General features: G+C 37.2%; 1 protein-coding gene across 7 annotated transcripts in view; it reads left to right on the top strand.

Moving 5' to 3' along the window:
• Positions 1-26,637, top strand: part of LOC107086944 (estrogen-related receptor gamma) — a 70,485-nt gene that overhangs the window by 28,630 nt on the left and 15,218 nt on the right. For 5 of the 7 annotated variants that reach the window (XM_015378239.1, XM_015378237.1, XM_015378243.1 and 2 more), the window contains 2 exons: positions 10,927-11,037; positions 13,112-13,294. In XM_015378239.1, the coding sequence (XP_015233725.1) occupies positions 10,927-11,037; positions 13,112-13,294 (294 nt within the window). The remainder of the gene's footprint in view (positions 1-10,926; positions 11,038-13,111; positions 13,295-26,637) is intronic. The other 2 variants (XM_015378242.1, XM_015378241.1) reach the window with 1 other exon arrangement.

The raw sequence follows: 26,637 nt of genomic DNA, 5'->3' as shown, positions 1-26,637 counted from the left end.
CAAGGTTGTAATTGATGGGAGACCTGGCCTACGCCCCCTTCCATAGAGTGGTCAGGGAGCGTGCCTCTGCCGACACCATGCCAGCCCCCCCAACATCCATTCTACTCTTCATCTTTCCCAGCGCTTCTTAACACTGAAAATGATTTTTCTCTTCCTGATCCTGTTTTTCGTTTGCCATCCATCATAACATTAAAATAACTTACATTGTGTTCCTACATAATTAACTACTCACTTATGTAGTCTTATTCAAATAAAAGCTATAAACATTTTACTTTTAATAATACTGATCAAATTGCAGTAACTGCTAATAACTTAGTTTGCTCAGTCTCGCTTTTTGTTTTTGCAGACACACACACACATTTCTCTAACAAGCTGCTGTCATAGCATTTGTTCTCCCAGTTGATCTGACATAGCAGAACCTATGTCTCATTTCTAGAGGTCTATCTGGTGTATGCCTCAAACACCACACACCATCACCCAAACACACCCTGTCATGTTTTGATGACTTATGGGGACATTTCATTAACTTGCATTCCTTTTATATGGCCTAACCCAGACCCTAACCCTAACTCCAACTCAAAGAACAGAACTTTACCATATGGGGACCAGGATTTTGGTCTCCATAATGACATAGGTCCTGATGACGTGACTGTGTAAACAGATAAAAGTCCCCACACCACTGTAAAACCAGTCCACACACACACACCCTGTTTCATGTGTTATATGTATCTCTAACAGTTCCTTCATCTGTCAGAAGAAAATGACAGCCTAAGCCTGCATTTTCATAAAGTCAAATTCTCTTTTTTAAAGAGATTGTGAGAAAAGGTTAAAAATGATCAAGACCTATATAGGTGTGTGAAGTCACAGCCGACCCCAAAAGATCTGGATACAGAAAGCAAATCATGTCCCCTTCAAGACGTTTCAGGTTTAAAGGGAATGTAAGTCAAATTTCCTACTCAGAGGAAAAGCACTATGACCTTCCCTTTTGTCGTGTCTACTTTTACTCTTAAAGAAAGTTTAATTCTGCTCAAAAGTAGATCATTTTATTTCATTTTTTAGAACTTATCAGAAGCTTACCAAAGCTGTTTGAGTTTATTCCATGAACGTTTTGCTAGATCAATTCAAATAAGGATTCTTCCTATTGTTGGCACATAAAGGTTTTGTTTTTGTGAAAAAAAGCCAAAATTTTAAAAAGAATGTTGTCAATTTACTGCTAACCCTGAAATCAGTTGCAAACAATGTACTGTAAAAGGCTGCAGAAGTTACAGCAATACCATTGAAATATGCTTTAGAAATGTAATATGTTGGTTTTGATAGAGAATACCCTTTTATATAGATTGCTTTAAAATCAAAAATTTTGTCAAATTGTAGTTCTGACACAAAGAGGAGCTACAGAAAAAAAATTAACAGTCATGAGGTAATAGATCTTACACATACGAAAACATAAAATGACCTCTTTTTCTATTGGATAAAGGAAGGAATGTAAGTGAAGGACACGTGTTTATGTGTTTCTGTCCAGAGCAGGCAAACAAATAGCTGCCTTTTGTTACAACTGCCTCCCTGCTCAACACACATATATCATGCACATACACATGAGGCTGCATATCTATACATCAACATGACAGACCACAGCCACCCCATTTGTTGTGCAGAGTGTGAATTTAATACAAGGGGTCCCACTCTCCATATGAATAAAGCTCATTTGGAAAACTGATATATCCACTTTCTGTTTTGCAATCTTAATTCTTCTTAGACCTTTGGGAAATATCAATAGATTTATTGTATAGCATAGCTAAACAGTGTTTCCACTTTTTAAAAGTCTTCTGCATTGCCGTGCACTTGCTTATAATCCATTCAGCTATGACAGTAGGATCACCAATGTGATAATTTCGGGACTCGTTTTGCAACAAAGCAGTGTTCTGTGAAAATCTCTAGTTCGTACCATGCTCTGCAGTTAGTTAAGGCTTTTACAGATTCATCACCTCTCATTGTGCTACCATTTGGAAAGAGGTCTGCCCTCACCACCATGGTGCTACAAAAACTGTTTAGGAAAATCTACAAACCTTTTTAAGTTGGGGGATTGTTATATGAAACAGCTTTAATTCAATCATCACTCTCATTTAGCCTAGGGATGTGTCATATGATACATCAATACAATTATTTTATCTAAGGGATCAAATCTTTACCTAACCCAGGGATTAATCATAACAAATATAAAGAAGTGAAGAGCTAATAGATTTTAATTTGAAATTTATTTTTTAATCAATCGATTAAACGATTATAATGGATTTAATTTATCAAAGACATTAAAAACTACTTTTTGGAGTTTTGAAAAACAAAATAAATCAAACAAGATAAAACAAGTAGCTAATAACAATTTCATGCTATGGAAAAAGAAACATTTTTAGAATAAGAAGTTAAAGGTCCTTCAAAGAGAATCTAACTCTTTCAAAAGTTTAATATTCTCAGGAGTTAAAAGAAATTGTTTATTGGGGCAAAGTCCTAAGACATTTTTAAGGGGGATAGTTCGGGAAAGAAAAACACAAAGACAGGTTCATTTTTTCCAAATTCCCTTTTTTTTTTCAACCCCAGAAAATTGCCTTAGGAAAAAAGAAAGTCACCTAAGCAATACTCTATACTGTGGTCAAGACCTTATCGTGTTAAATCTCAATAAACTAGGACTTCTTTTTTTTTTTGTCTCAAAACCCAGCTACAGTTAATCAAATGCATTAACAAAAACATTTCCTACTGTTCAAAGCTGGAATGCGTATCACTATTAGTGTTGGCTTCTATGCTTCTCATGTTTTAATACTGCCTTTTCATAGATATAAGATGTTAATCTTTTGTAAAAATTGGTATCTCTCAAAAAAAACCTCTTCAATTGCTTGCAAAATTCACTGAAATTAGTTTTACTAAATCCAAAGTTTCCCATCTTCACATTATGCTTTTTTTTTATTATTAATTTCAATGTATCAAAAAATGTATTCCTACACACTATATCAGTTTCATTAACTACGTGTCAAGCCATTCTCTCATTTTGATTGGTTCAAATGGTTTTATATTTGACCAGAAGTCCTTAATACACTCAGTTCTGAACATTTGTTGGTGTGTTTAATTTTTCTCTTGGTATTGACAGTGTTGCTGGAAAATTGCATAGATGATGATGGTAAGTGGCTAGATCAGTTAGCGTCAGTGCTAACTGTGGTTGTCAGGGGGTAGCTCACGGCAGAAAGGTGAAGATAAAGTGGTCAGGGTGGAGTGGGGAGGAGGACGTGGAGGCATGTGTGTGTGGATGCTGCAGTTTACCCCTTAGGGCAAGATCTGCCTCAAATTAGCTTTGTCGCCCTGGGAGACAGAGAGGGTGAGATGAAGAGCAAGTGAGGCAGTAAGGAACAGTATGTGAGTTTGTGCTCATGTGTAGAACAGAACCTGAAGAACAAAAGGCCACGGGGTGAGGAAGCCAACTTAGAGCACATATCTCTCTATAAATGTTCTTGTAAAAAACCCACCCAATATATGACTATGCTGACCCAGCTTTGTGCTGTATTTACACAGTCACTATATGAGGAAGAGCAGGAAAGTAAATCGGTAAATCAACAAACAAGGGATCAATGATGAAAGAACAAACATAAGGAACCCAGACGCAAATATGCAGCAGCTAATTTCTAGAGCAAGACCATTAAAACACGTTCTTATTGTATTATGAGAACTGCCCCTCTGGCAATGGCTTGCTGTCCATTTTTAATGGGGCCATAATGATGCGTCAGCTGAAGACCAAAAGGTCATCGGGGTGGGGTTGGCATCTATTGAGAAACTGGGAATTAGAGAATAGTGATGTAGCAGGTAAAAACTGTTCAAACAGGACTGGTGATGTCAATTATATTTTTACACTCCAAACACAGCCTGGATTACAGACATGACATGTTTAACATCAGCTGGGATTTGTAGAATTATCATGATTAGAAAACATAGATTAGAGATGTAAATATGAAAAGAAATTGGCAGAGACGCACAGAGAGAGAGCCAACAGTATTCGGTGGACATTTATGCACTAAGTATTAAGCTCAAACTGGGGAAAAAAAGCAATATCTCCCTTCAGCAGCGACAATGACGATGAATCCTGAATAAACAGTCACACTTTGTGAAAACCGGTACCTCTTCTTTATAAAGCCATAAATGGCCAGCTGGATTTAAATGGTGGCGCTTCTAGAGGGACAAGTCCTCAGACTGCAGATCTAAACCTTGGCGCCTTGCCCCATACACGCACGTATGCACACACAAATTAACACCTCGTGCCAGCTTTGGCCCTACTCCCCATAGCCTCTGAGACCTAATGAGTGAGATCAGGTGGAAGGCCTCAGTCTGTGTGAGTGTTGCTACGTGTGTGTGTATACAGCTGGTAGTGATAGTGCGTATTAACTCTTCTCAAAGCTCAGCGATCTTGATTGCTGGCATCCGCTCTCATTGGCCTGAACCCATGTAGACGGTTGCATGATTTAGATGGTTGGCTAAGCGCAGAATCATATCGATAGCAACAAAATTTGACTTTGGTTTATCTTCCTCATTATTCCTTTAAATATGCATTGATGCAGAGAAAAATTAGGAACGTATTTTTGATACATATTCAAAAGGTAAGGTAACAGGTGAGTTAAATGTAAAAATAACTAGAGATGTGCAAGTGGATGATGGAAGGAGGCAAGAGCCGGGGAAAAACAAAAGAAAGGAGGCGCTAGACAACTGGTGGCGTCTGGTGTTTCCCCCATGGGAGACTTGTATCTAAATCTGGCTCTGCAGTGTCTGTCCTGCATGAGTGCTTGTTATTGTGCAACTGGCATCTGGTTGCAACCCTACTAGAAAGAAGTGATAATGGAAATGGAGTGACGACCTAAGTGGTCTGCTCTCTTACACAAACACTTTCTTTCTGAGAAGAAAAGAAGGGACGTATTTCAGCAGGCAAAACTGCCACCAGAAACCCTCACACAGTAAATAGATGGATAAAACAAAAGGTAAGGTTATTTTGAATGTATTTAGCCCCAATCACAATGTTGCTCACCTTCCTTCTCTTTCACCCACATCGGGAGATTCCCTTCCTTCTGATACATTTATGTTCCAGTAGCTTACAAAAATGTAATTAGATATCTTTATGTTGAATCTCTTAATGTTAAGATACCATCTTTACGAGTTACTTATTAGTCAATGCTGCACTTTTATTTGTTGCAGATGAAAATTACAATTTAGAAATATGTAATTTTCACTTTTTGCTGAATTGTTCATCCCAAAAGTTATATCAACCCAGTTATAAGCTTATCGAATACTTGGAGTGTCTCTCTAGCGTCTGTGCAACCAATTAGCTAAATATCAGGTGAAAATTTAGTTCCTGCATGAAAAATGTCGTCCGGTAAATTGGAGAAAGACTTTAGCAAAAAGTTTGGTGATCTTACACAGTAGAAACCTATGAATTTTACAGCCTTCACCATAATAGAGAAGCATTTTTACTGAACCGGGTTGTGATTGAACAACACGCGTACTCCATAGATTTGACAGGACCTGATGTTTGAAAATTTGTGGCACATTTCTTAAAATGCTGACCCTACTAAAAATAGATTTCAGAAATGACGTAAAGTAACATATTCATTAGCTCATATGAGCAACGACCGTTAAGGCAAGGAAGATCACACTTATTCTGGTACTTTACTTGATCTCACTCACACACTGTTACAAATTCACACTCTAGTGACAGCCACCTGCCCACTGCCTTAGGCAGCACTGTTCAGATCTGTTATGGTCTCAACAAACATCACTGCACGACACCGCACACATTTTTTCTCATTTCTTTTTTTTTCTTTTATCTCTTTCATTGGATTACAGTCTAAAACAATAATTGCACTCTAATCATTGTTTGTATCTTTCTATGCATTTCATTGCTATTTATACAATTATATTCTTATATAATTTGTCATTATTAACCTTATATTTGAGGGTTAGTCTCCATCAGATATATATTTCACCATTTTATCCAAGCTAGAAAGGTTTCTGCTTCACAGCGAAAAGGATGAGTCCCAGCAATATTAACATGTCAGCAGACAGCAGATTATGTCCTTGGACACGAGTAATACAAGTAACAGATAGACAGACTAAATTTGAAGGGAATTTGTCTTGTCCACTGCACTCACCCATCAAAAATAGTTATGTTATCACATTCACAGGGCAGCTTAAAATACATATTAAACTCAACTAAGTTTACCTAACAAAACAGTTTAAGGTTGGAGAAAGACTAAGAAAGTTGAAGCTTTAAACAAATATGTGGTTTTCTTCTGTCTCCAACAATTTGCTTTTTAGAAACTATCTACAGTCCATTTAGGCTGTGATTACCAATACTCATTCATTTTACTTGTCTATCTACTCCCTTTGTGCTCCTTCCCACGACTCTCACTCCTATTTATACCCCAATTCTCACACCATCGTCATTGGCCATCTGAAATCAATCTGTGTTTTGTTTTTCCTTCCATGCTCTTCTGTCTTTTCCTCTCCCCTCTGTCTTTCTCCTGCATGTGCATTCAGGTGTCAAAGGCATTTCGATGGCAATCCTTCATCTGTTCACAAACACACACACACAGATGTTTGCTGATACAGAGTGACGCCAGCGCAGTGTAAAAAAAATCTATCCTGATGTGATCAGTGGAGATCGGCACTATTGACAGACAGCAATATTCCCACGATAGAAATGATTCACCTTCATCACTGTCACAGTGTTTGTGGGTGCACTTTGTTGGTTGTGCCTATAAAACGGTATGAAGGAAGGATAAAAAAGTAGCACAATATTGGTTAAAGATGAAATAATTCAGAAAGTTTTAAAGTTACAGCTAAACAGTTGTTTACGTGTGATTATTCCTTAGAGTTGGAGGGAATATAAGTTGAAAACTCATGTTAGTTAAAATTGTCTTCACTTTATTTTTTCCCCTTAAGATTGTTCCCTTTTTATCCAAACCATAAAGTAAGTACAGAAAAAAAGGGGAATCGCAAAGATACATCATTACAGAGCTGTGTAATCTAATGAGGTGGCTTACCTTTAGTCAATATGCCTGCAAGTATTTTTGGGTGTGTTAATACCTGGTTAAAACATTAAAATTATTCTGGAGAAGAAAATAAACTCATTCTCTAGTTTCTTTTCTTATTACCAAAAAATTCAAGTCTCCAACTGATAGCCCTATTTTCCATCCTAATGTTCATTTTAAAACAATCAAAACTATTTTACTGTAACATTTTCTCAATACTATGGCTTTATGTGTTAGTTAAAGTTAAACATCAGCTGCAATTAAAAAAAAAGTATCTAACAGATTGCCTATAGAGCCAGATCCACCTAAACAGCTACACTATTCAGCTTCCCCATCCCTGTGGAATAACAGCATCCCCACAGCATGATGCTGCCGTCAGCATGTTTCTGTGATATGTATGGGATTTGGTGAATTTCACACATAGAAATCTGGTCTCATCTGTAAAGAGATGTAAATGTTTCTAAATACTTTCTGTGTCTATTTCATGGCTTGTGGGAAAATGAAAAGGGAATACCTAATAATGAAATTGGGCAATCAGTAGCACTGGATTTTTTTATTTTATTTATTTTTTTTTTTTGTATGGATTTTGGATTAAGAGGCAAATAGATATTGGCACTCCACACTTTTAATATTTCCAATTAATAAAATTGAAACATTGTGTTAATGTTCCCACTCGATTTGGTTGGTCTGACACATGGAATCGCAGATAAAATACACTTAAGGTTGTGGTTTAATTCTAAATGTAAAAATATTAAATTGGGTATTTGTACTTTTGAAAATATCTGTGAATATATGAGGAGTATTTCCCTCAAATGTTGTTACTTGAGCGTTCCTCATTTCTACTCATTCTTTCATAAAATGTATGTTAGTGTGTGGCTAGGGTCATTCATTTAGATTCAGTTTTGTGTTCAGTCTTTCATTTGTAGCTGTTTAATTTTCCTCTTCCATTATTTCTAAGTTTCATATTTGCTTCCCCCCACTCCTCTTTTCTCTTGTCTCCTTTACCCTCTCATCTTCTCCCCTCGTTCCCTCCTCTCTCGCCCATTCTTTATGTTTTGAAGGCTCATTTGTTAAGAGGAGGTAACACACTCTCACTCTCCTATGAGCTTCCTCATGTCTCTTCTTTGTGAGCTTTGGAAATATAATTTTCAGTTTTTAATTTGATTCATTTAGATTTGACCATTAATCAGTGCTGAGAGAGAGTTAATTTGGTGGAAAATAGATGAGGTAGTTAGAAGGGACACTTTATGAAGTGAATTCAGGGCCTTTTAGGTGTATGAAAGAAAGATAGAATTACTGAGAGTGTGAATGTAAAAGAAAGCAATTTAATGAACATGCACATTTAATTTGGAGTTTTACGCTAGAAAACTGATTCTTCATGTAAGCTGTATTTTGTAGTCAGCAACTACTCTAAATAAAAAGTTCCTCATCAGGTTTATGGAACCAGTCTTATATGATTTATGGCATAGGGCAAATGGAGAGTCTACTAGGAAGCTAAAGGAAATTGGAATGTGGCTACAAAAATATTAAAAAAAAAAAACTACAATTGGTGCATGATATTAGAATCAAGAGTATTGCAATAAGATTTCAAATTATTTTAGGTCTTAATGTGTTAAAATTATTTCAAAGCACAGCTTTATTTAAAGAAGCTCTTACAGTAATGGTACTGGCTATGACATTCTAAATAATCTAATGATAAACAAAGTCAAGAATTTGGTCTGGTTATTGTAAAGGATGCACTGATGGACACAGGTAAATATTTCTTAACCATTCATTAATCTGGATTGACCAGTCCCAAAAGTAAGTCATTTCGTGGTCATGCCGGTGGTACCATGACTATGCTTTACGGTTCCATGCAATTTTTTGGGCAGGTTTTGGACTAAGCATTTTTCCTCAGAATAATGTCTGTATAAAAATCATTAAAAACAGAAAAAACTAATTAAAGTCAATTTCTTCATCCCTCTCCATTATTGACCAATTTTCAGTCTATATTTCTATTTGCCTCCCCTTCTTCTTCAAATAACCAGTGACCCAAGAGCTTTATAAACCTGCTACTCGTTGCGGCTTATAAACACAACATGGGGGTGTGGGTTAGAGAAAAAACAGATGTAGCTTTAGTGTGCTTGTAAGAGGAAAAGCAAAGAATAATGTGTATGAGTGGGTTTGTACCTCCTAGTGCTAAGAGTATCTTGACCGTTTGCTGACACTGGGCCCCCCACCGTACCTGGACTGTCAGTCCTTCTGTCCCCCTTTCTCTGCCTCAAGCAGTTACACACGTGAACACACACAGTATTACAGTTGGGTTTCTGAGTACCTGAGCATTACAGAATTTTTTAATTTACTATAAAAAAAAGAAATACATATTTTAGTATATATATATATTAAAAAGAGTATTCATTTTAAATTAAATGAACATTTCTCACATGAAAACAAAATATCTTAGACCTTTTGATGACAGTCACAACAATTCAATTCACTGATTTAATCACCTTTTGAATGATGCTTTTTCTGTAGCAGGAATAATTTTGAGTTCATTCATAAAGGTCCAGCTGGCTCATTTTTAATAAAATCAGCAGCAGCAAGGTTGAAGGAGTTCAACCTTGCAGGTAATTGAGTCAAAGTGCAATTCTGTACCCTTTGCCAGGCCCATCCATCTGATCCATCAAGAATCCATATCATCTCATTCACTAAAACCCTTAGAAATCTGTATTAAGATATTTTTTGGCCAAGTTTAGATGGCCCAGTCAACTTATGCTTCTTGGTCACTAGTTGTCGGTTTTCAGCTCTCCATGACGCCATTCAGAGAGACGGGGTTCCTGGTAGCTTTATGTAGCTCTTCTTAAATCGCTTGCAGCTCATTTTCGCATATCTGCAGCAAAATAATATGGCAATTTAGGGGTTTTTAAACAAAATCCTTGCTTTTTCAAGAGTGCTGCATTGTTTTAAAAAAAAACTTACATTTAGTAATTTCAAACTAAGCTAAATCACTCTTTTGGCACATTTTTTCCACATTAACCAAACTTTTCTAATAACTGTGCCACCTAGGATAAAGGGTGCTGTTGAAGATTCTTGTTTTGGCTTAGAAAACATGCTAATTTAACCTGAAGAACAGGTCCGCCCCATTATTATAAAGGTGTTTTTCTCTGTTGGTTACACCCTCTTTCATTTTACAATCACCTATGACCAGATAAACTAAAATCCAATAAACATTAAGTTTTTTTTAAATCTTAGACTAAACATATGTGTTCAAATGTAATGATCATTCATTTTTTGCACATATTTTACATTTCTTTTATCTTTTCAATATATTTGATCTATAACTATGGTTATAGATAAAGTTAATAATATTATTCATTTTCTATGCAGAAAAGTTTCCCGTCACAAAAGTAAAAAAATAGGCCGTGTACCTTCAAAACTTTCTGTTTCGGCCCTCTTCCTCTTTCCTTCCTCCTCCTATCATGTTCAAGTCTTTACTCTCTCTCTCTCTAAAGACGATAGCACCTCTGTCTTCCTTATCCACCTTTAAGTGGTAACCACGGTAACATCCAATCCCTTGAGGGATAGGCCTAATTCAATTAGGACTCCTTTGTGTCAATTAATTAACAAGAAAGAGAGAGAGACGGCAATCAGGAGCCAGAGATTGGGTAACATAAAGCTGGAAAACCTGAGAAACAATATAGGAAAGACTGGAAGTGATTGTTGTCTCTAGATTTTTGGAATGTAAAACTCAAAAAGTTTACGGTGATGAGCCTATTTAGAAGCGAAACACAACACATTTATTTACTTAAGACATCTTTCCTATTCTTTTCTCAATTAATTATATTTTTTCACATTTTACTTACTTATTTTCTCTCTGTGATTTCTCTTTCAGGTGTTCGTCTGGACAGGGTTCGTGGTGGAAGGCAGAAATACAAACGCCGAATAGATGCAGACAACAGTCCTTACCTGAACCCACAGCTGGCTTTGCCCCCAAAGAAGCCATGTAAGAATTAAAACTGTCAGCAACATTTCAGATCCAGTTCTGCTGCATAGCCTTGTGTAAACTGTGTTAGGATGTTTAGTTATGCATCCTAACAGAGACAGTAGGACAAAAAAAAAAGATTTCAATTGAGAACGCTCATACACCCAAAAATACTTGTAAAGAAACCATGTGTTTCGAACCACATTTATCTGCCTTTTATCTGCTATTACAAGTTTAGGATCCTAACATTTTATGCAAGTAATGTTCCACCATAAATGTATTTATCTAGCATCAATTGGATTGGCTGCTATTTTCAAGGAATAAACCAAATGCTTGACGAGTGAACAACCAATGGGAGAGTGGGTGAGAGTGACAGAGACAGGTAGAGACGTGAAGAGATTAAACCTAAATGAGAGCATTTCTCAGACAGAGAGAGAAGCAGGAATGGTGAGCAGGAGAACAGCAATAACCCTAATCCGGATTAAATCCAATCTGGCAACCACATCAAACTAGAGTTAGCTCTCTAGCTAACCGTCTGGTTGTGCACACAACATACACATACATGTGGTGCAGATTGACCAGTGTTTAGCAGCTTGCTCCCCAAAGCCCCTTTTGCTTAAAGCTGAAGCATATTTTGCTCTAGGCCAATATGCTGAATGGCTGCACTGCAGATTACTGGGACTTCTGCAACACTAATTAATGAAATGATGGGATAAACTGAAGTTATGTACACTGTTTTTATCTTAGCATAACAAGAGGGAGAAGTATTTGATAGCTAAAGGTACATCTAAATGTAAAGTTTTTCTTAAGCCCTGTCAGTGTTGGAAATGGAAAAACAGCTTCCCTTCATGAAGGAAGAGAAAGGCAAATGGTCCCTACCATTCTTATTTTTTTTATAAATATCTACTGTTCTTGCCTCACACATGAAATCTTCCTGCACTTCTGTCATCCTCACAAAACTTCTCTATCTGTAGCCCAGTCCCAAGTCTCACCGTCCCAATTGATTGTTTGAGAACAGAACAATAGTCCAGGGTTTGGAAATGGGCTTCCATTGATTCTAATTAGGGAAACGTTAAATAAGATTTACTTTCAGATCCTGCAATGTGACTCGGCATGGTGTGGCTCAAATGACCCCGAAGTCTGACCGTGTTTGTGTGGATACATACATTTCATTTGTGTGAATATAAAAGATTTGGGGGGTGGACTGTGTTAAATCAATACACAGCTTATCCTCACAGCGCTGTTTCGCTCCCTCTTGTTTATATGTACCTAGTTATCACATCTCTGGATGCCTCCTGTCCATCTTTTACAATCTGTCCATGGCCCTTTTTCTACCCATCTGTCTTTGCCAGGTTTTTCTTCACTAATCTCCTCCTACTCTTTTTCTCCACTCTTTCTCTTCTATCCTGCACTAACATCCCCATGCCTGATTAGTCTGTGGATTAATTTGGAAGTAGGATATCAGTCTCTTACTAATGGGCCATAGAGGTCTCATCACCACATGTCACTGTGGCCAGAAGAGCTGTTAAGCTTCCATAGAATACCAAATGGTCGCCATATAAATGGTTAAAAAACTCTAAACAATAGGAATGCAATGGAGCAGCTTACTCAAACTCAGCATGTAAATCCAAAAAAGAGTATATAGCAAAATGTAACCGTTGCTTTCTTTTTTCCTTAAAAGAAAAATTATTGCATTTTATCATAAATGCTTGATTGCAGCTGTTGCCACCAATGGTTAGAATGCCAGTATAAATTTACAGGGAACTTGCATATTTTTAAACGGCCAAATTTGTTTAGTTAGCATTTTCCCAAATAAGTGAAGTTCTCATCTGAATTATGCGTTTCATATATTAAGCTTGATGTTCCAAAACATAAATGTTGTAGAACTTGAAACCTGCCAGAAGGAAAAAAACTTTCCCACAGCAGTTGTATTGAGTCACAGCAGATGTTTCATTCATAGGATCAAACAGACTATGCCTGTAACCTTTCACATATTTGCACCTGAATGGTGTGGAACACTTTGTACCGTATGAAGACAACAATTTCACTATCTCTCTGTCTCTGTGTCTGTCTCCTTGTCTGGTGGTCATGTCAGTTGCCTTTGGCTGCCTTGCAGATAACAAAATCGTGTCTCACCTGCTGGTGGCTGAGCCAGAAAAGATTTACGCCATGCCTGACCCAACAGTACCAGACAGCGACATCAAGGCCCTCACCACACTGTGTGACCTGGCGGACAGAGAGTTGGTAGTCAACATTGGCTGGGCCAAACACATCCCAGGTAGGACTTCAGTTCAATTCCCCCTCTGATTCAATACCAATTTCTTTGCATCCAAATACGCAAAAAATCAGCTACATTTGTGGATTTTTGGAAGGTTATATCTTGAGCTGCAACCACTGTAGAAATGCATGGTCACACTTCCAATGACATAATCCTTACATTATAAAACATGTTTTTGGTGTACATGTAGCTTTTCATTCTTTTGGTGCTCCTAATTTCTATAAAACTGAACATTATCTGGAAAACAAGGTTATGATGAAATATTTGCTCCAATGTCCACAATTAATAACTTATTTCATAAAGATCTATAGATTTTAAATTGAGAGCATAGATAGATAGATAGATAGATAGATAGATAGATAGATAGATAGATAGATAGATAGATAGATAGATAGATAGATAGATAGATAGATAGATAGATAGATAGATAGATAGATAGATAGATAGATAGAAATTACATATTAGTACCTGTCCACACTGAAAAGAATTCCATCTAATCCTTTTAAACCAACCCCTTTCCTCTCTTAATCTCTCTTGATCTGCAATACAAGATGAAAAGAATTACCATAATGGCAGAACCAAAAATTGGATTTAAAAAAAAGAAGAAGGGAAAAAAGGGAACCGAGGGAAAAAAGTTCAAAGTGGTTTTGCTGTCTCATGCGGGGAAGAGCAGCATATCAGATTAACAGATTAGCAAAACACTTTGACGCTTTGACCCTTTGTCAGATGAAAATAATTACTGAATACAAGAAAAGAGAATGATGTCCTGCTTTGCTTTAGAAGAACAGCTTTGCAGGGCAATAAAGCACAGGGTAAAATACCAGATTAAAGACATAAATATTATGCAGTGATGCTGTGTAAATCTATACCAATAAAGTTGGTGGCATTGGATAACAGGGTCCATGAATGATGCTTGTATATCAATAATATGAAAATAATGGTAAGAAGAAAAGATCTAGATGAATTGAGTGAGTGAGATAGGAATACACATTGCCCCTAGAAAGTGTATTGATCTCTGTGCTGCCACATGGACAATAAGCAGACATACATATTGATCCATAAACTAATAATAACACAGAAAATGGTTTTTTGTTGTTTTTTTAGGAAAATATACCATATTTCCCATACTTAGCTATACTTATCTCTTTTCTAATGTTCCTCACAATATCCGGTCCTCCTTTGGTTTCTCTTTCGCTCTAGATTTTCATTTTGCTCAGTTTTTAGCATGCTACTGCTGTACAACATCTAAAGCCAGACCAGCTAAAGAGGCTTGCAATCCTTTCAAAAAATTACAGTTATTGAAATAATCTTTTTCGAATATAACTTACATTCATGACATATCCCCTTGTTGTTCTGATATCCAACTGCCTTAGTCACCTATTAGTTTACCAGGATGTCATTTAAAATCTGCAGTATTACAGCCTCCCCTTAAAGGTTTGCTGGTATACATTTGTACACAAAAAGCACCATGAAGAACTTGGCTAGACATTTAAAGCTGATGTAGGATTTAAAAATATAACTCAAACTCTTAAAACAACAAAGCTGAATTTATAATTTAAAACAACATCCCTTGTAGAGAGAGTAATAACAGACATACTGAAGATGGGAAGAAAGAAGCAGGAACATAAAAGCATATATATATATATATATATATATGGCAAAATGCATNAAGAAGCAGGAACATAAAAGCATATATATATATATATATATATAGATAGTTCAGTCTTTTTAGAATGCCTGCCATATTTCTCATATTTCTTCTTGCAAAAACTTTTAAAATCACTTCTCTTCCATCAGTTTTCCAATTATTAGCTGTTTTCCCTTGATTTGTTACTGACCACTGAATAAAATAAATCAAACCTTTTCCCGACTCTAAGATGACAAAATATGAAAAGGTTCCATTATTTTGGGAGACACTACACACTCAGGTCTCCAGCCATGTCTTTTTCATCTGATATGATTCTTTTGCACTGTAACTGCTGTTTCTTTTCTTTACTGTTCTTGCAAGTACGCAGGCCAACTTAGACAGGTTATCTGCTGACTATAGTGAGTGTGTGTGTGTGTAGGTTGGGGTAGGGGGGTGGAATGCGCGCAGCTTTCTGTAAAAAGGGAGTGAAGCACAACGATTGCTTGGAGGAGAAGAGAAGATGGTGTGATTAGATGAACGAGGAAGGCAATCCACTGCTCAGAGAGAAAGATAGAACTCTTCATCTTCTAAGTGTGTTTGTGTGTGTGTGTGTGTGTGTGTGTGTGTGTGTGATATGAGCACCCTATGAAATCCTCACTGTTTACAGCACTGAACTGTGATGTCCTCACAGACCATGATCTACTGTTCACTCACACTGAAGAGGATTGTCAGAAAGAAATACACCTGCTCAACATTCTTTATCAGTCCCTGACACAAACACACACACCAAGAATAAGAACAGAGGAGGTTAGACCTGTTAACCTGTTAGCAGCCATCTTGTTTCACATCTTGTTGGGAGCGCGTGCGTGCCATAGGTGACTGCGTTCTGAGTGTGTGCACATACACAAGTCTTTGCTCGTCATGGTACAGTAATTTTTTTAATCAAATTGATGGAGAAAGACAGAGAGACAAAGGCAAAAAAAAAGGCAGAAGTAGGGAGAGGGGAGGCGAAGCCAATTTATGTTTCATGATATGGCTGCGCAGAGCTGCACATACACACATGCACATGTGCTGCACACGCACACAAAGGCTCCTAACAGTGGTAACAACGTGTCAAGGCGAGCGCCAGGCAGCTAATTTGAAGTCATTAGATGTCTGCCGTACTGGCAACAATTTGTTACGCTCTCACACGCACAAACACGCAGGGAAAAAAACACATTGCAAACACACACTGAGTTAAGAGCCGTCTGCGGATAGCGAGGAGCCTAAATTGTAAACTAATTTAAACATCACTCAGCGTTAGAGAGGCTGCCTGCAAGACAGGCCCCCGGATAACAAGACTAGGGTCCCTATGTGTGCGTCTGTGTGTGTGTGTTGCCAGTCATGACACACAGAAACGCGCCATGTAAGAGACTTTTGAAATTTTACAAACACACATCTCTCTGATTAGTTTTTATATTCTAAGATAACTATGTGTGTTTGTTTTCCCACTGACATGGCCCTAAGCAAACATTTGAAATGTCATTAGGAAAGGAAAATAGGGTTTCAGCGGCAGCATGCCTCTTCTTTCCCAAAAGGAACCACAGGCCTGTACTTATAAGACAAATATGGTAGAACAGGTGAGTCTTTGGCTAATTCAAACTGAAAGAATTCCCCACACACACTTGGTGACAGTGCAGGGAGCATGAAGAATAAGCCGTCACACTCTGGGAACTGTGCTTATGTGGAAATATCAGGAGTTATTATTCAAAGGGCATGAAAGGCCTTACCGTCCAATAATATGGATTAGTGACGAGAAGATCTCATTTTAATAGCTCTCAAGGAGGCAACTTCAGATGCATATTAGGCTGCATGTCATGCCGAAGCGTGCATTTGTGGGTGTGCAAGAACAGGAGCGCAGTCAGGTGGGAAGAGGAGGAGGAGAACAGCAAATATTTGAACAGAGAAGAATAAGGGAGTGAATTAAAGAAAGGAAAGGCCATTCAGAATGAGCCATTTATCTATCACTAGAATAAGTCTTTTCATCCTCTTTTCTCTTTTTTTACTCTATCTCTCTCTCTCCCTGCTTCCATAATAACTAAATTGCTACCAGGCAGTCATACTAGCAGCTCTTATCTAGTCTTGTGGATACAATAGAGAAAGACAGACAGGGCGAGCACTTGACTTGACGGAAGACCAAGGAATGAACAAATGAATGAATCAACGAATGAGACCCGAAACCTATAACACAGCCCTTTTCTCTTCTTTTTTTTTACCAGAACCAGTGGCCTTGCCATTAGTGTGTTTTTTCACAACCCCCTCCCATTTTCTTTCTTATTCAAGAAGAAATTGCTCTTGGATCTCCCCCTATTCTCTTGCCTGCCTATCTCTTTTTACTTGCTCTTTCTTTTCTTACAGTCTTTCTCACTCGCTGTTGCCCTTTCAATTTTGACACTCAGGATAAGCAGTCTATGTGTCGGCCGTAATGTGGCATGATTGAGTTATAAAAATGGGGGATGGGAGGTGGTGGGCTTTCGCCATTGGTCCAACCATTTCATCAGTCAGATATGGCGGTACAGGTTTGAGAGGTGGAGGTGGTGATGGGATAAGGATTAAGCTTTAAAGTCCACCATGTTACGTCTTCTCGCATCACACATTACCATATAGAAATTCAACTAAAGACTATCAGACAATGAATGGATTTAGAAAAGTTGCTCATAAACACTAATACATCTTGACACCTTCATATTATTTGTGATTCAATGAGCTGAACACCACTGCTTTAGATCAATTTAGTAATGGAATAACCATCTTGACAGATTCTATGTGTTGTAAAAGTTGACATACTCTATTTTTAACATTGGACATTTTTGATGTATTGATGAAAACAGCAGAAGCACTTTTTTTATATTTTGAACATAATGAAAATGGCTAAATTTTATGCTGACCACTGTACAAACCCAATTTTAACTCACTAACTGTTAAACCAATAAAGTGAGGAAATTATTTTTTATATGTGTCTTCTAATTCCCTGTCCTGATCTGAAATATCTAACTGGATTACTAATGTAGTAAAGTGATTAATTTGTAAATGGGGTTTTTGTTTATTCTTTTTTGCGCAGTTTTACTGAAAACTACTTAAAAAATTCAATTGTTACAAAATTGCTGACTGAAAGATTGCAGTATTAAAATTGGAGCTTACAATGGATTTCAAGCTCAGAGAGGTTCTCTCTTTCTCCAGTATTGCACTTTGACTGACAGTCAAACAAAACTTTTATTACATTATCATGCATTTTGCCATATATATATATATATATATATACTGTATATATATACATTATATATAACATTCTTCTGTTTTAACACTTATATGCAAACAAAAACGCCACTAGCATCATCCAGAGCTAAATAAATTCCTAACCAACATGGACTGAAATCCCACTCAGCAAGTAGGAAACTCCTCATTTTGGAACACAAATTTAATATTTAAAGCTAAAACTGGGAGGCTTGCAGGCCTTAGAGCACATCCCAGCCATGAGTAAATGGGTGGTATTGTCATGTTTTGTAGCAACTGGTGTCTTTTGAAAAGCTGACTGCATTGTCGGGAAGAACATTATGTAAAAATTTAAGAAACATCTCAGCCCAGGAATTTAAAGCTTGCACAAAAAAATACCGTGATACAACAATCTAGTAAAATGACCTTATAAAACGTTGCTGTAAAGTTGGTCTCAGCTGTACATAAACAATAACAACAACAGTTTTATAGGAAAAATTGCAAGTTGCCAACATAAAAAGTTTATTATTTAGAAGATTAGTATACATTTTTTTTTATATTTTAGTGGTTTGAGCAGGGGTTCACTTTCTTTGATGTGATATTATCGACTGCCATTCCCATGGTGTAATGATGTCTAACTTAATCTGGCTTTATTGGAATCTGATTTGCATTTAGAATCCCAATCTGATTTAGTTAATGGGCCTTGCTAGATTTCGATGGCTATCTGCAAGCGTGTGCTTCAAGTCTCTGTTGATTTTCTTTCAGCGCTGCTCACCGTGTTTGATTTCCATTTCTGCTCATCCCTGAGGTTTAATATGTGTCTGTTTGCTTGTGTGAGAGACTGTGTTTGTCTGTTTTATTGTCCACATCCATGCAAAAGAGATATCTTATTTTCCGTTGCGCCACCACCATGAATTCCTCTTGCAGTACAAACAAACACATCACTGTTTGCAGATGAAAACAAATATTGATGAAATCAAATTAGTGAAAGAATATTTGATATCTGATTCTAATGTTTGGATTAAGTAGGGCTTCTTTTATTGGATTAAACCCATGAGAAGCAGAGGTATATCACCATTACGACAAAATGGAGCAGTTTTCTAGGCTGGGCCTTGCTTTTTTATCTCTCAGCAACAGCAGGCAAATTGCTCTACTACTGTTTTTAGATATGCATGTATAACCTGTTAATACTTTTTTGTGTGGCTTGTTTTACTATGGTACCACTTAATAAGAGTCTGTTGGCTGGAAAACTGTTACAAGCAAGTAGTTTAATCAGTGAACCTGGCTGTTGTGGAAGAATGCATAGAAGAAAGTCATTTTTGTAGTTTGCAACAAGCCATGTAGAACAATGCATTTAGACAAATTACTTAAGATCAGACCAAAAGTCACAGTAAAATATGATGTGTTGCAGAGAAATAATGCTACAAATCTTGCAGAAATAAAAAAGCTGTCTCTTTGAATCACCATTGAGGCAGCATCATGTTATGGAGAGATGTTTCCTCAGAAGGGATGGGGTAGTTGCTCAGAGTTAAAGGGAGCTAAACACAGGACAATTCTAGAAGAAGGTCTGGAATTTGTAGCAAAACATTATGCAAAAAGGAAGCACTTTAAAAACACAGAAGTATTTAAGGCTGTACTTGCATACGATGACATCTTTTTATACAAGCAGTAACAAATAAATCATCAGACCATCTGATCCCATCATCTTAGTCATTACTAGCAAACAGTTACCTTTATTACTGTCAATTTGCTGCTGTGTTTGTGAGTTTGTGTGTGTGTAGTCAAGCAGTTGTCTTAGATGGAAAAAGAGAGAAATGATATGATGTGATATGATATGCTGGCGGGGCATAAAGATAGATGATCATAATTACGCACAGGCCAAACTCCATTTCAAATCATCATCATCCTGTTCTATCTGTTGGGGCGCACACATGCATATACGCACACTAAAGCTCATGCAGAGATTCATCCACCTCAATACACACACACATGTATCACACACCTAAGGTATGCATACTGCAAATCTAGCGGAAGGAGGGACAGGCTTGTCATGGCTTCACATTATTTTATCTCGGTTCATGCAAAGTTCACAGACAGGCATGAAATGGTTATTCTTTCCCCGCCTCGCTCCTCTCTATCCTGCTATCTATTCCATTCTCACCTTTTATTTTTTCCTTAGTCTGCTTCATTTTACTCCACACTAGCTTCTCCTTCTTGCTGATCTTTTCCATTCTTCCTTTCTTTTCTCCCCTCTCTTCTTCCCCAGTCACCTCCTTGAAATAACATACAAGAGGGCTTCCATCAGGACAGAAGCAGATGGGGAAATTAGTTTGAAGTATGACAATCCCCAGCTGGAAGCAGTGTAACAAGTACAAATAAAAATCTGCAAGAAAACAGCAATATAGGGCTTCACATTGTTGAGTAGTTGTTTTAGAAACTGCAATAAATTCAAATGCAGTTGATTCTTTGCCTTTTTACACATCATGTATTCCCTGCAGGAGTTTGCCACTTTCCACCTGCTGTGTGGGAAATGGCTGTGACTAGTTTTCTCATTGGTTTACAGGGCAACGGAAAGTAAATCCAAACACACACAAAGCAGTAATATTATGTGTATCTTTTTGTCTGTTTAATCTTGATGGGATGTTTCATCTGCAGGCTGCTATCACAGCTGGCTGCCTTATTGTCTGGGTCAGAGTCATGGGCTTGTGTTAAGTGCTTATGAGTATGTGACTGTGTGTGTTTGAGTGTGTCCACTCTCCAGTTTATAGTTGTTGTTGTTTTTAGTCTGCATGCATCATATACCATACCGTATATTACTTCTCACTTAGTTGTGCGACCACTCTTTTCACATTGTTATGCGTATGTATCCGTGTCTGTCATGTGTGTGTGTGTTGTCTATCAAGCCACACACACAGCAGAACCAAACCACTGGCTTGGTTGCTGATGATGACATATGAGTTCCTGGCCTTGGTAATGGCTGTTAAATCTCATAATTACACGCTTCTTTATTGCAATGCATAATGACCCCACAGCACTATTGGACAATTAATTAAGATTTTCAGCCCAGGCTTTTTCAGGCCCAGATGAGGAACTGGAATGAGGTCTAATGTTCTTGTCTTCAAGCTATGACATTAAGACTTTGTGCTTCAGGAAAAGCGGCTCTGTGTGGATTCGTTTTTATCTTTGCTGCCTTATCAGCCTGTTTATGTCGTTCATTCCCCTTTATTCCTTTTTTTCTGCGTTAGATCAGTGGTTGACGCCTATCCTCTAGCTCGCTGGGTTCTCGCTGGTGATTTTGGCAACCATAACTCTAATCTGGGAATGGTAAATTAATCCCTGTGGAGTTTCAGTGGTGCTCCCTTTATGGACGCTACGGGGATTAAGCAGATAGAATCAACACACCCGCATAATCTCATATAGAGACACCCAGCCTGGATGAGGACATGTGGGTTTGTTTTAAAGCCACAATCAGCAAGATTCTGCTGATACACCAATTATTTCCTGCAGAGAACTCTGTGGTGGTATTTCTTTTTAATACTTACTGCAATAGATTGCAAACATAAAGTACTAATGTTAGATCTATATTAGTCTAAGAACCAAATATACTTGGACAAGGGTTTTCAAACTTTTCAGCTTTTGACCCACAGAAATGATAGAAGAGTCTACTCATGACCTAAACTATTGATTAAGTCTACAAATTAATTAACTATAGGTATAATTATATTACAGGTTGCATTCAACAACCAAAGTGGTTAGTTTGTTTTTTATATTTTTATGGACTTTAAAATAAATGTTTATTTTTTAGTTTAATTACTTATATCAAGATCCTATACTGGTTAAGCAAGAACCCCAAGTGGGATTATCACCTAATCTTTGGGTATTAATGTCCTGGACAACCTATCATGGTCACTGACAGTTAAAGGCAATTAAATTAGTTCATCACCATCATACCTATTATTTTGTGGGATAATTTAGGCAGAAGGACAATATATAGTCTTCCAGGTTGATGTAATAATTTTAACACTTTAATAATCACCATATTGTGAATGGGAGCTGCATATCTGTTAAGTAGAAGTGCTTTTGCTGTGTTCTAGGCTTAAAAAAAATAGCATCCAGGGGTGATCCGAAAAGGGAACGTTGATTATCCAGCAACAGGGTCATTGTCACTGATGCATGTGGAGAGGAAAAGCTAGGCTGAAAAAAATCACAGGCGGTGTGCATAGGGCTGAAAACAAACCAGCAGACCGGTTACAATGCCTGTACCATCCCTAAATGCTGACTGGAGCTCCAGTTCCCAAGTTCCCATGAAAGTTTAACCTCACAACCTACAGGAATGAAAGGATCTGCTGCTAACATACCTGTGCCAGATACCAGAGCAGACCTTCTGGGGTCTCATGAACTTCATGCCTCAATGAGTTAGGGTTCTTTTTGCAGCAAAAGCTTAACAAAAACCATAATAAATAATTGGTCATAAAGCTGTATCCAGCTAGTTTATTTTCAACAATTACTTTTCTGTTGTTATATATTAAATTAATACAGGTAACGATGACCAGCAGTTTCACACATGCTTTTATGTTTTTCTCTGACAGGAAGACATAATTTGTAAGCTGCTCAGCTGTGTGTAAACACAATTAATCCCCCAAACAGATTTTTGCACACATGCATGTGCTTACACTTAAAGAGTGGTCAATCCACCTTGCGTGAGCACTTTATTGATGGAAGGAAGGAAAGGATGCAAAGGTAGAGGACGAGGAAAAAGGAAGATGAAATCAGCAAAGACAAAAAAAAAAAAAGAGTATTGGTAGTGATAGGCTGAATAGCTGCAATATATAGTTCACTAAAAATTATTCATTTGAACTGAAGGTTATCTCTTCAGCAAGTCTCTTGTCTCTGTATGGAGTCAAGAAAGCTTGGCCTCCGCGGAGATTGCAGTGCTCACACACTTAACCACACACGCACACACATTGAGTGACTCTGCCCTGGTAGAGCTAGAAGTGGGTAATTAAAATGTAAATATTGATATTTTATTATTTGAAATGGCTCCGCTGTGATGCTCTTAATGTCACTCCATCTGTCGTCTCTACAGAGATTTGGGGTTGCCCTTGACGACCTCAATGTCCAGCTGCCCCCACCCAAGCAAATCCCCTCTACAGCAACAGCTAAAGCACTAGACAACGCCTTCATGTTGAGACAATATCATTTTGGGTCTAATTAAGTGTTAAAAATTAGCACCCGCAACCATAGAGACAGCACACATACCAAAACACACAGGCACACACAGAACATGCCCCTTCTCTTCTGTGCCTTTGACACACACGCACTCATTCTCACTACAGCAATGGGAAGATTTTAAGTGTTAATCTTGCAGTGCTGCTGATGGTGTCTAATGTATGCAATTAACAGTCAGGCAGGGCTGAGGGTTTGGTAATTAGCTGGCTGTTCACACTGATTAGAGGCTACCGCAGCCCTATGACTACTCTGCTCTCCCCCAGGCCACATGGAGAAAAGGGGGGTGGGTGAAGGAAAGAGAGCACAAGGGGGAGGGGGGAAGAAAGGGGAAAAGATATTTTAACCAAGAATTTTAGAGAGAATGAGGGTCCAGACATATAATTGTGTGTGCAATATATCTTTAGTAAGTGGGACTAAATTGAAAATCCAGTACAGTTTTGAACTCATACTGTATGTCCATTTCTTTCATTGATCATATAAAGTCATTTTAGAGGAATGTTAAGACCAATAACTGCTTTTTTTATTTTTCTCTGATTAAATATATAAAATTAGCAATATATTAAGAGATTTTAAAAAGGTTTTTAGTACAGAAAAAGCCCAACGTTTTCCATTTTAGATGGAGGTATTTCATCAATATTCACTGAAGGTTTTCTTGCTTAAAAACTGCTTCATGGATGACCTTTAATCAAATTTTTTAAAATTTAACGCTCATATCTTGAGCTGAAGTTGAATGTAATTTCAGATGAGGTCAGTGGCTTCTTTATTTAATAGAGATGTATAAAGTTGATCATAATTCAGAGAAGGAACTCTTCCATCTTAGAATAGCCATTTGTCAAAGTGTGTGTAAAACAGTTATGGTCTATGGTTAAAAAATGTGTCCTGGTTGCATGAGACCAACGGTAAGTCAAATTATGAATAAATGTCTGACTCTTATTTAGTTGTAGTATTTTCAACTTATATCATTGTTCCTTAAATTTGTACTAACCATAAGAAATTAAAAGCAAGGAAAAAACTAAATGAGTGAAACTATGGGAAATGCTTAACTGCTAAAAAACAAAGACTTCACACTTTACTTATACATATACTCCAGATCTAAATATCTGACGAGAGTGTATTCAATGACAAATTTAATGTCTTAAGTTTTAATATCAGTCTTTTCCTCATGGGATTAGTGGTAAAAGGAGCCAGTAAATGTAGATTTTTTGACTCAATGATCAATTTGTATCTTCTGAGTAACAGTATTGTCCTCTAATTACATTATGTTTAGCAGGAAGTTTCTCTGAAAAGTGAAATCAGCTATATAATTAAAATGGTTCAATTTGTAAATCTTTAATTATTGTGTTCCCACAAAGCAAGAGTTACCTACAGCTTCCAATGTGATCTAGTTTTACTGATTGCTATTATCAAACAAGCATGTATAGGATATAAAACACAGACTTTCGGTTTAACACAGCATTCTATGCTATACCATGGGCTTTTACCAATATATTATAAGTGATAATTCTGGCCTCATATTACTATATAAATATCCCTCAACATAAATTCTGTCGCACATTACTTTGGAGAAAAATAATTAAAAGTAAGTGTAACTTACCTTCAACATTCTATTTAAGTTGTCATCATACAAAAATCCTCTTTGAACCTGTTTATTTTTCATTACTATTTGGATGATGATTTATTTAATTCACTATATTTCATATGTGTTTTACAAGTAGGACTGGATTTTACAAGAATGGTAAATTTGTTAAAAAGTCAATTGAACTGATTAAAATCAAGAACTTCCAGAGTTTTTATAGCCTTTGCCAGAAGTATGTGCTTTTATGGAGTTGGTTTCCAGCTTAGTCAAACTCAGTGAATGATTGGAAATATTAATATTAGTGCATAAATAAACCGTTTTAAATAAAAAGTTTTTTTTTATTATTTTTTCTTTACTAGTTATCAGTACCTCTTTCAACTTTGAAGCACTTTTTTTTTTTTCTTATTTCAGTTTATTAGTGGGAATCAATGGGTCAGACCTCAAATAAAACCAAAGAAAATGCTACCAGCATCAAGAAATCTGGTTTGTGCTGTAATTCTAAATGGATTTTGGCCAGGAATGCTGAAACCCAGCATATGATTTAGAGGTCTATGTTGCGTCAGCTAGAAACACAACGTGTAGTCCAAAGGGCCGCAATATGTATTAGTGTGTGCTTTTGGAGGACAATGTGTATCCTGTGTGTCTTTAAGCTCTCTTAAATTAACTGGTTTTCTGGGTAGATTTGTTTCCATCTCGTTGCGCATCTCTGTGTAATTGGGTCAGCTGGTGAGTGTGGGTGTGTGCGTGCAAGACAGTTTGTGTTCTGCATATTTTGTGTGTGCATTGTTTGAGCTTGGCCAAAGTCATCACAGGGGGCCCATGTTCATTTTGGTTGTCGTCTGTCCGTATGGTACCAAACAGTTTGAGATGCAGGCACACAAACAGAAACAAGTATGCACACTCAGAAAATACCACAAGGGAGCACTTGTATTGCCTTGCATGAAACAATTTAGGTACATTTAAACATAAATACATACAGAAAGTACGGTGAGACTGAGCACTGAAGTTTCATGCAGTGACAGTGTGCATACATAACAAAAGCACATACTGAGAAACAAACAGCGCACCGATGAGCTGCGAACTGTTGGAAACTCCACAAGCCCTCATGCAATCTCGGTCTCAGTGGGCCAGTAGACTTAAATCTGTCCCCTGCAGGAAACACTATGTGCACATGCTGATCATAGACTATCGTCTCTTCTCAGATAAACAATGAGAAACTCCACAATCAAAAGAAATCAACTCCACTGTTTCAGTTTCCTCTTTTGTCTTCTTCTAAAAAGATTGCTGGATGAAATGAGACCCTTATTGTTTATGTATTTACAAGCAATAAAAAAAAACAATTACATTGTTTACAATCAAATGTGATTACAATGAAATTATTCCAACTAATATGAGTATTTGCACAAGATTCACATTTGAATACATAGAGGTACAGAAGGTACATCAGGAGCTCCCCAGTCTGTCTCTTTAGTTGCACATGCATGGAAGTTCTTTTCATGGCTTCACATGAGTCTATTGCAGTTCTTAAGACCTTAAAGAGTCTGTTAAGCACAGTTTATCATCCCGTAACTTGTACAAAAATTTCATCTGGTTTGGTCTGCCGCGGTTTCCGTAGACTCGTGAACGCGCGTTGAGGAAATCCTATACACTACTGTTTAT

The sequence above is a fragment of the Cyprinodon variegatus genome, unplaced genomic scaffold (assembly GCF_000732505.1).
Source record: "Cyprinodon variegatus isolate N-32 unplaced genomic scaffold, C_variegatus-1.0 Scaffold167, whole genome shotgun sequence".
Taxonomy (NCBI): Eukaryota; Metazoa; Chordata; class Actinopteri; order Cyprinodontiformes; family Cyprinodontidae; genus Cyprinodon; species Cyprinodon variegatus.
The sequence above is the reverse complement of the archived record's forward strand: the minus strand, read 5'-3'. Positions and strand labels throughout refer to the sequence as shown.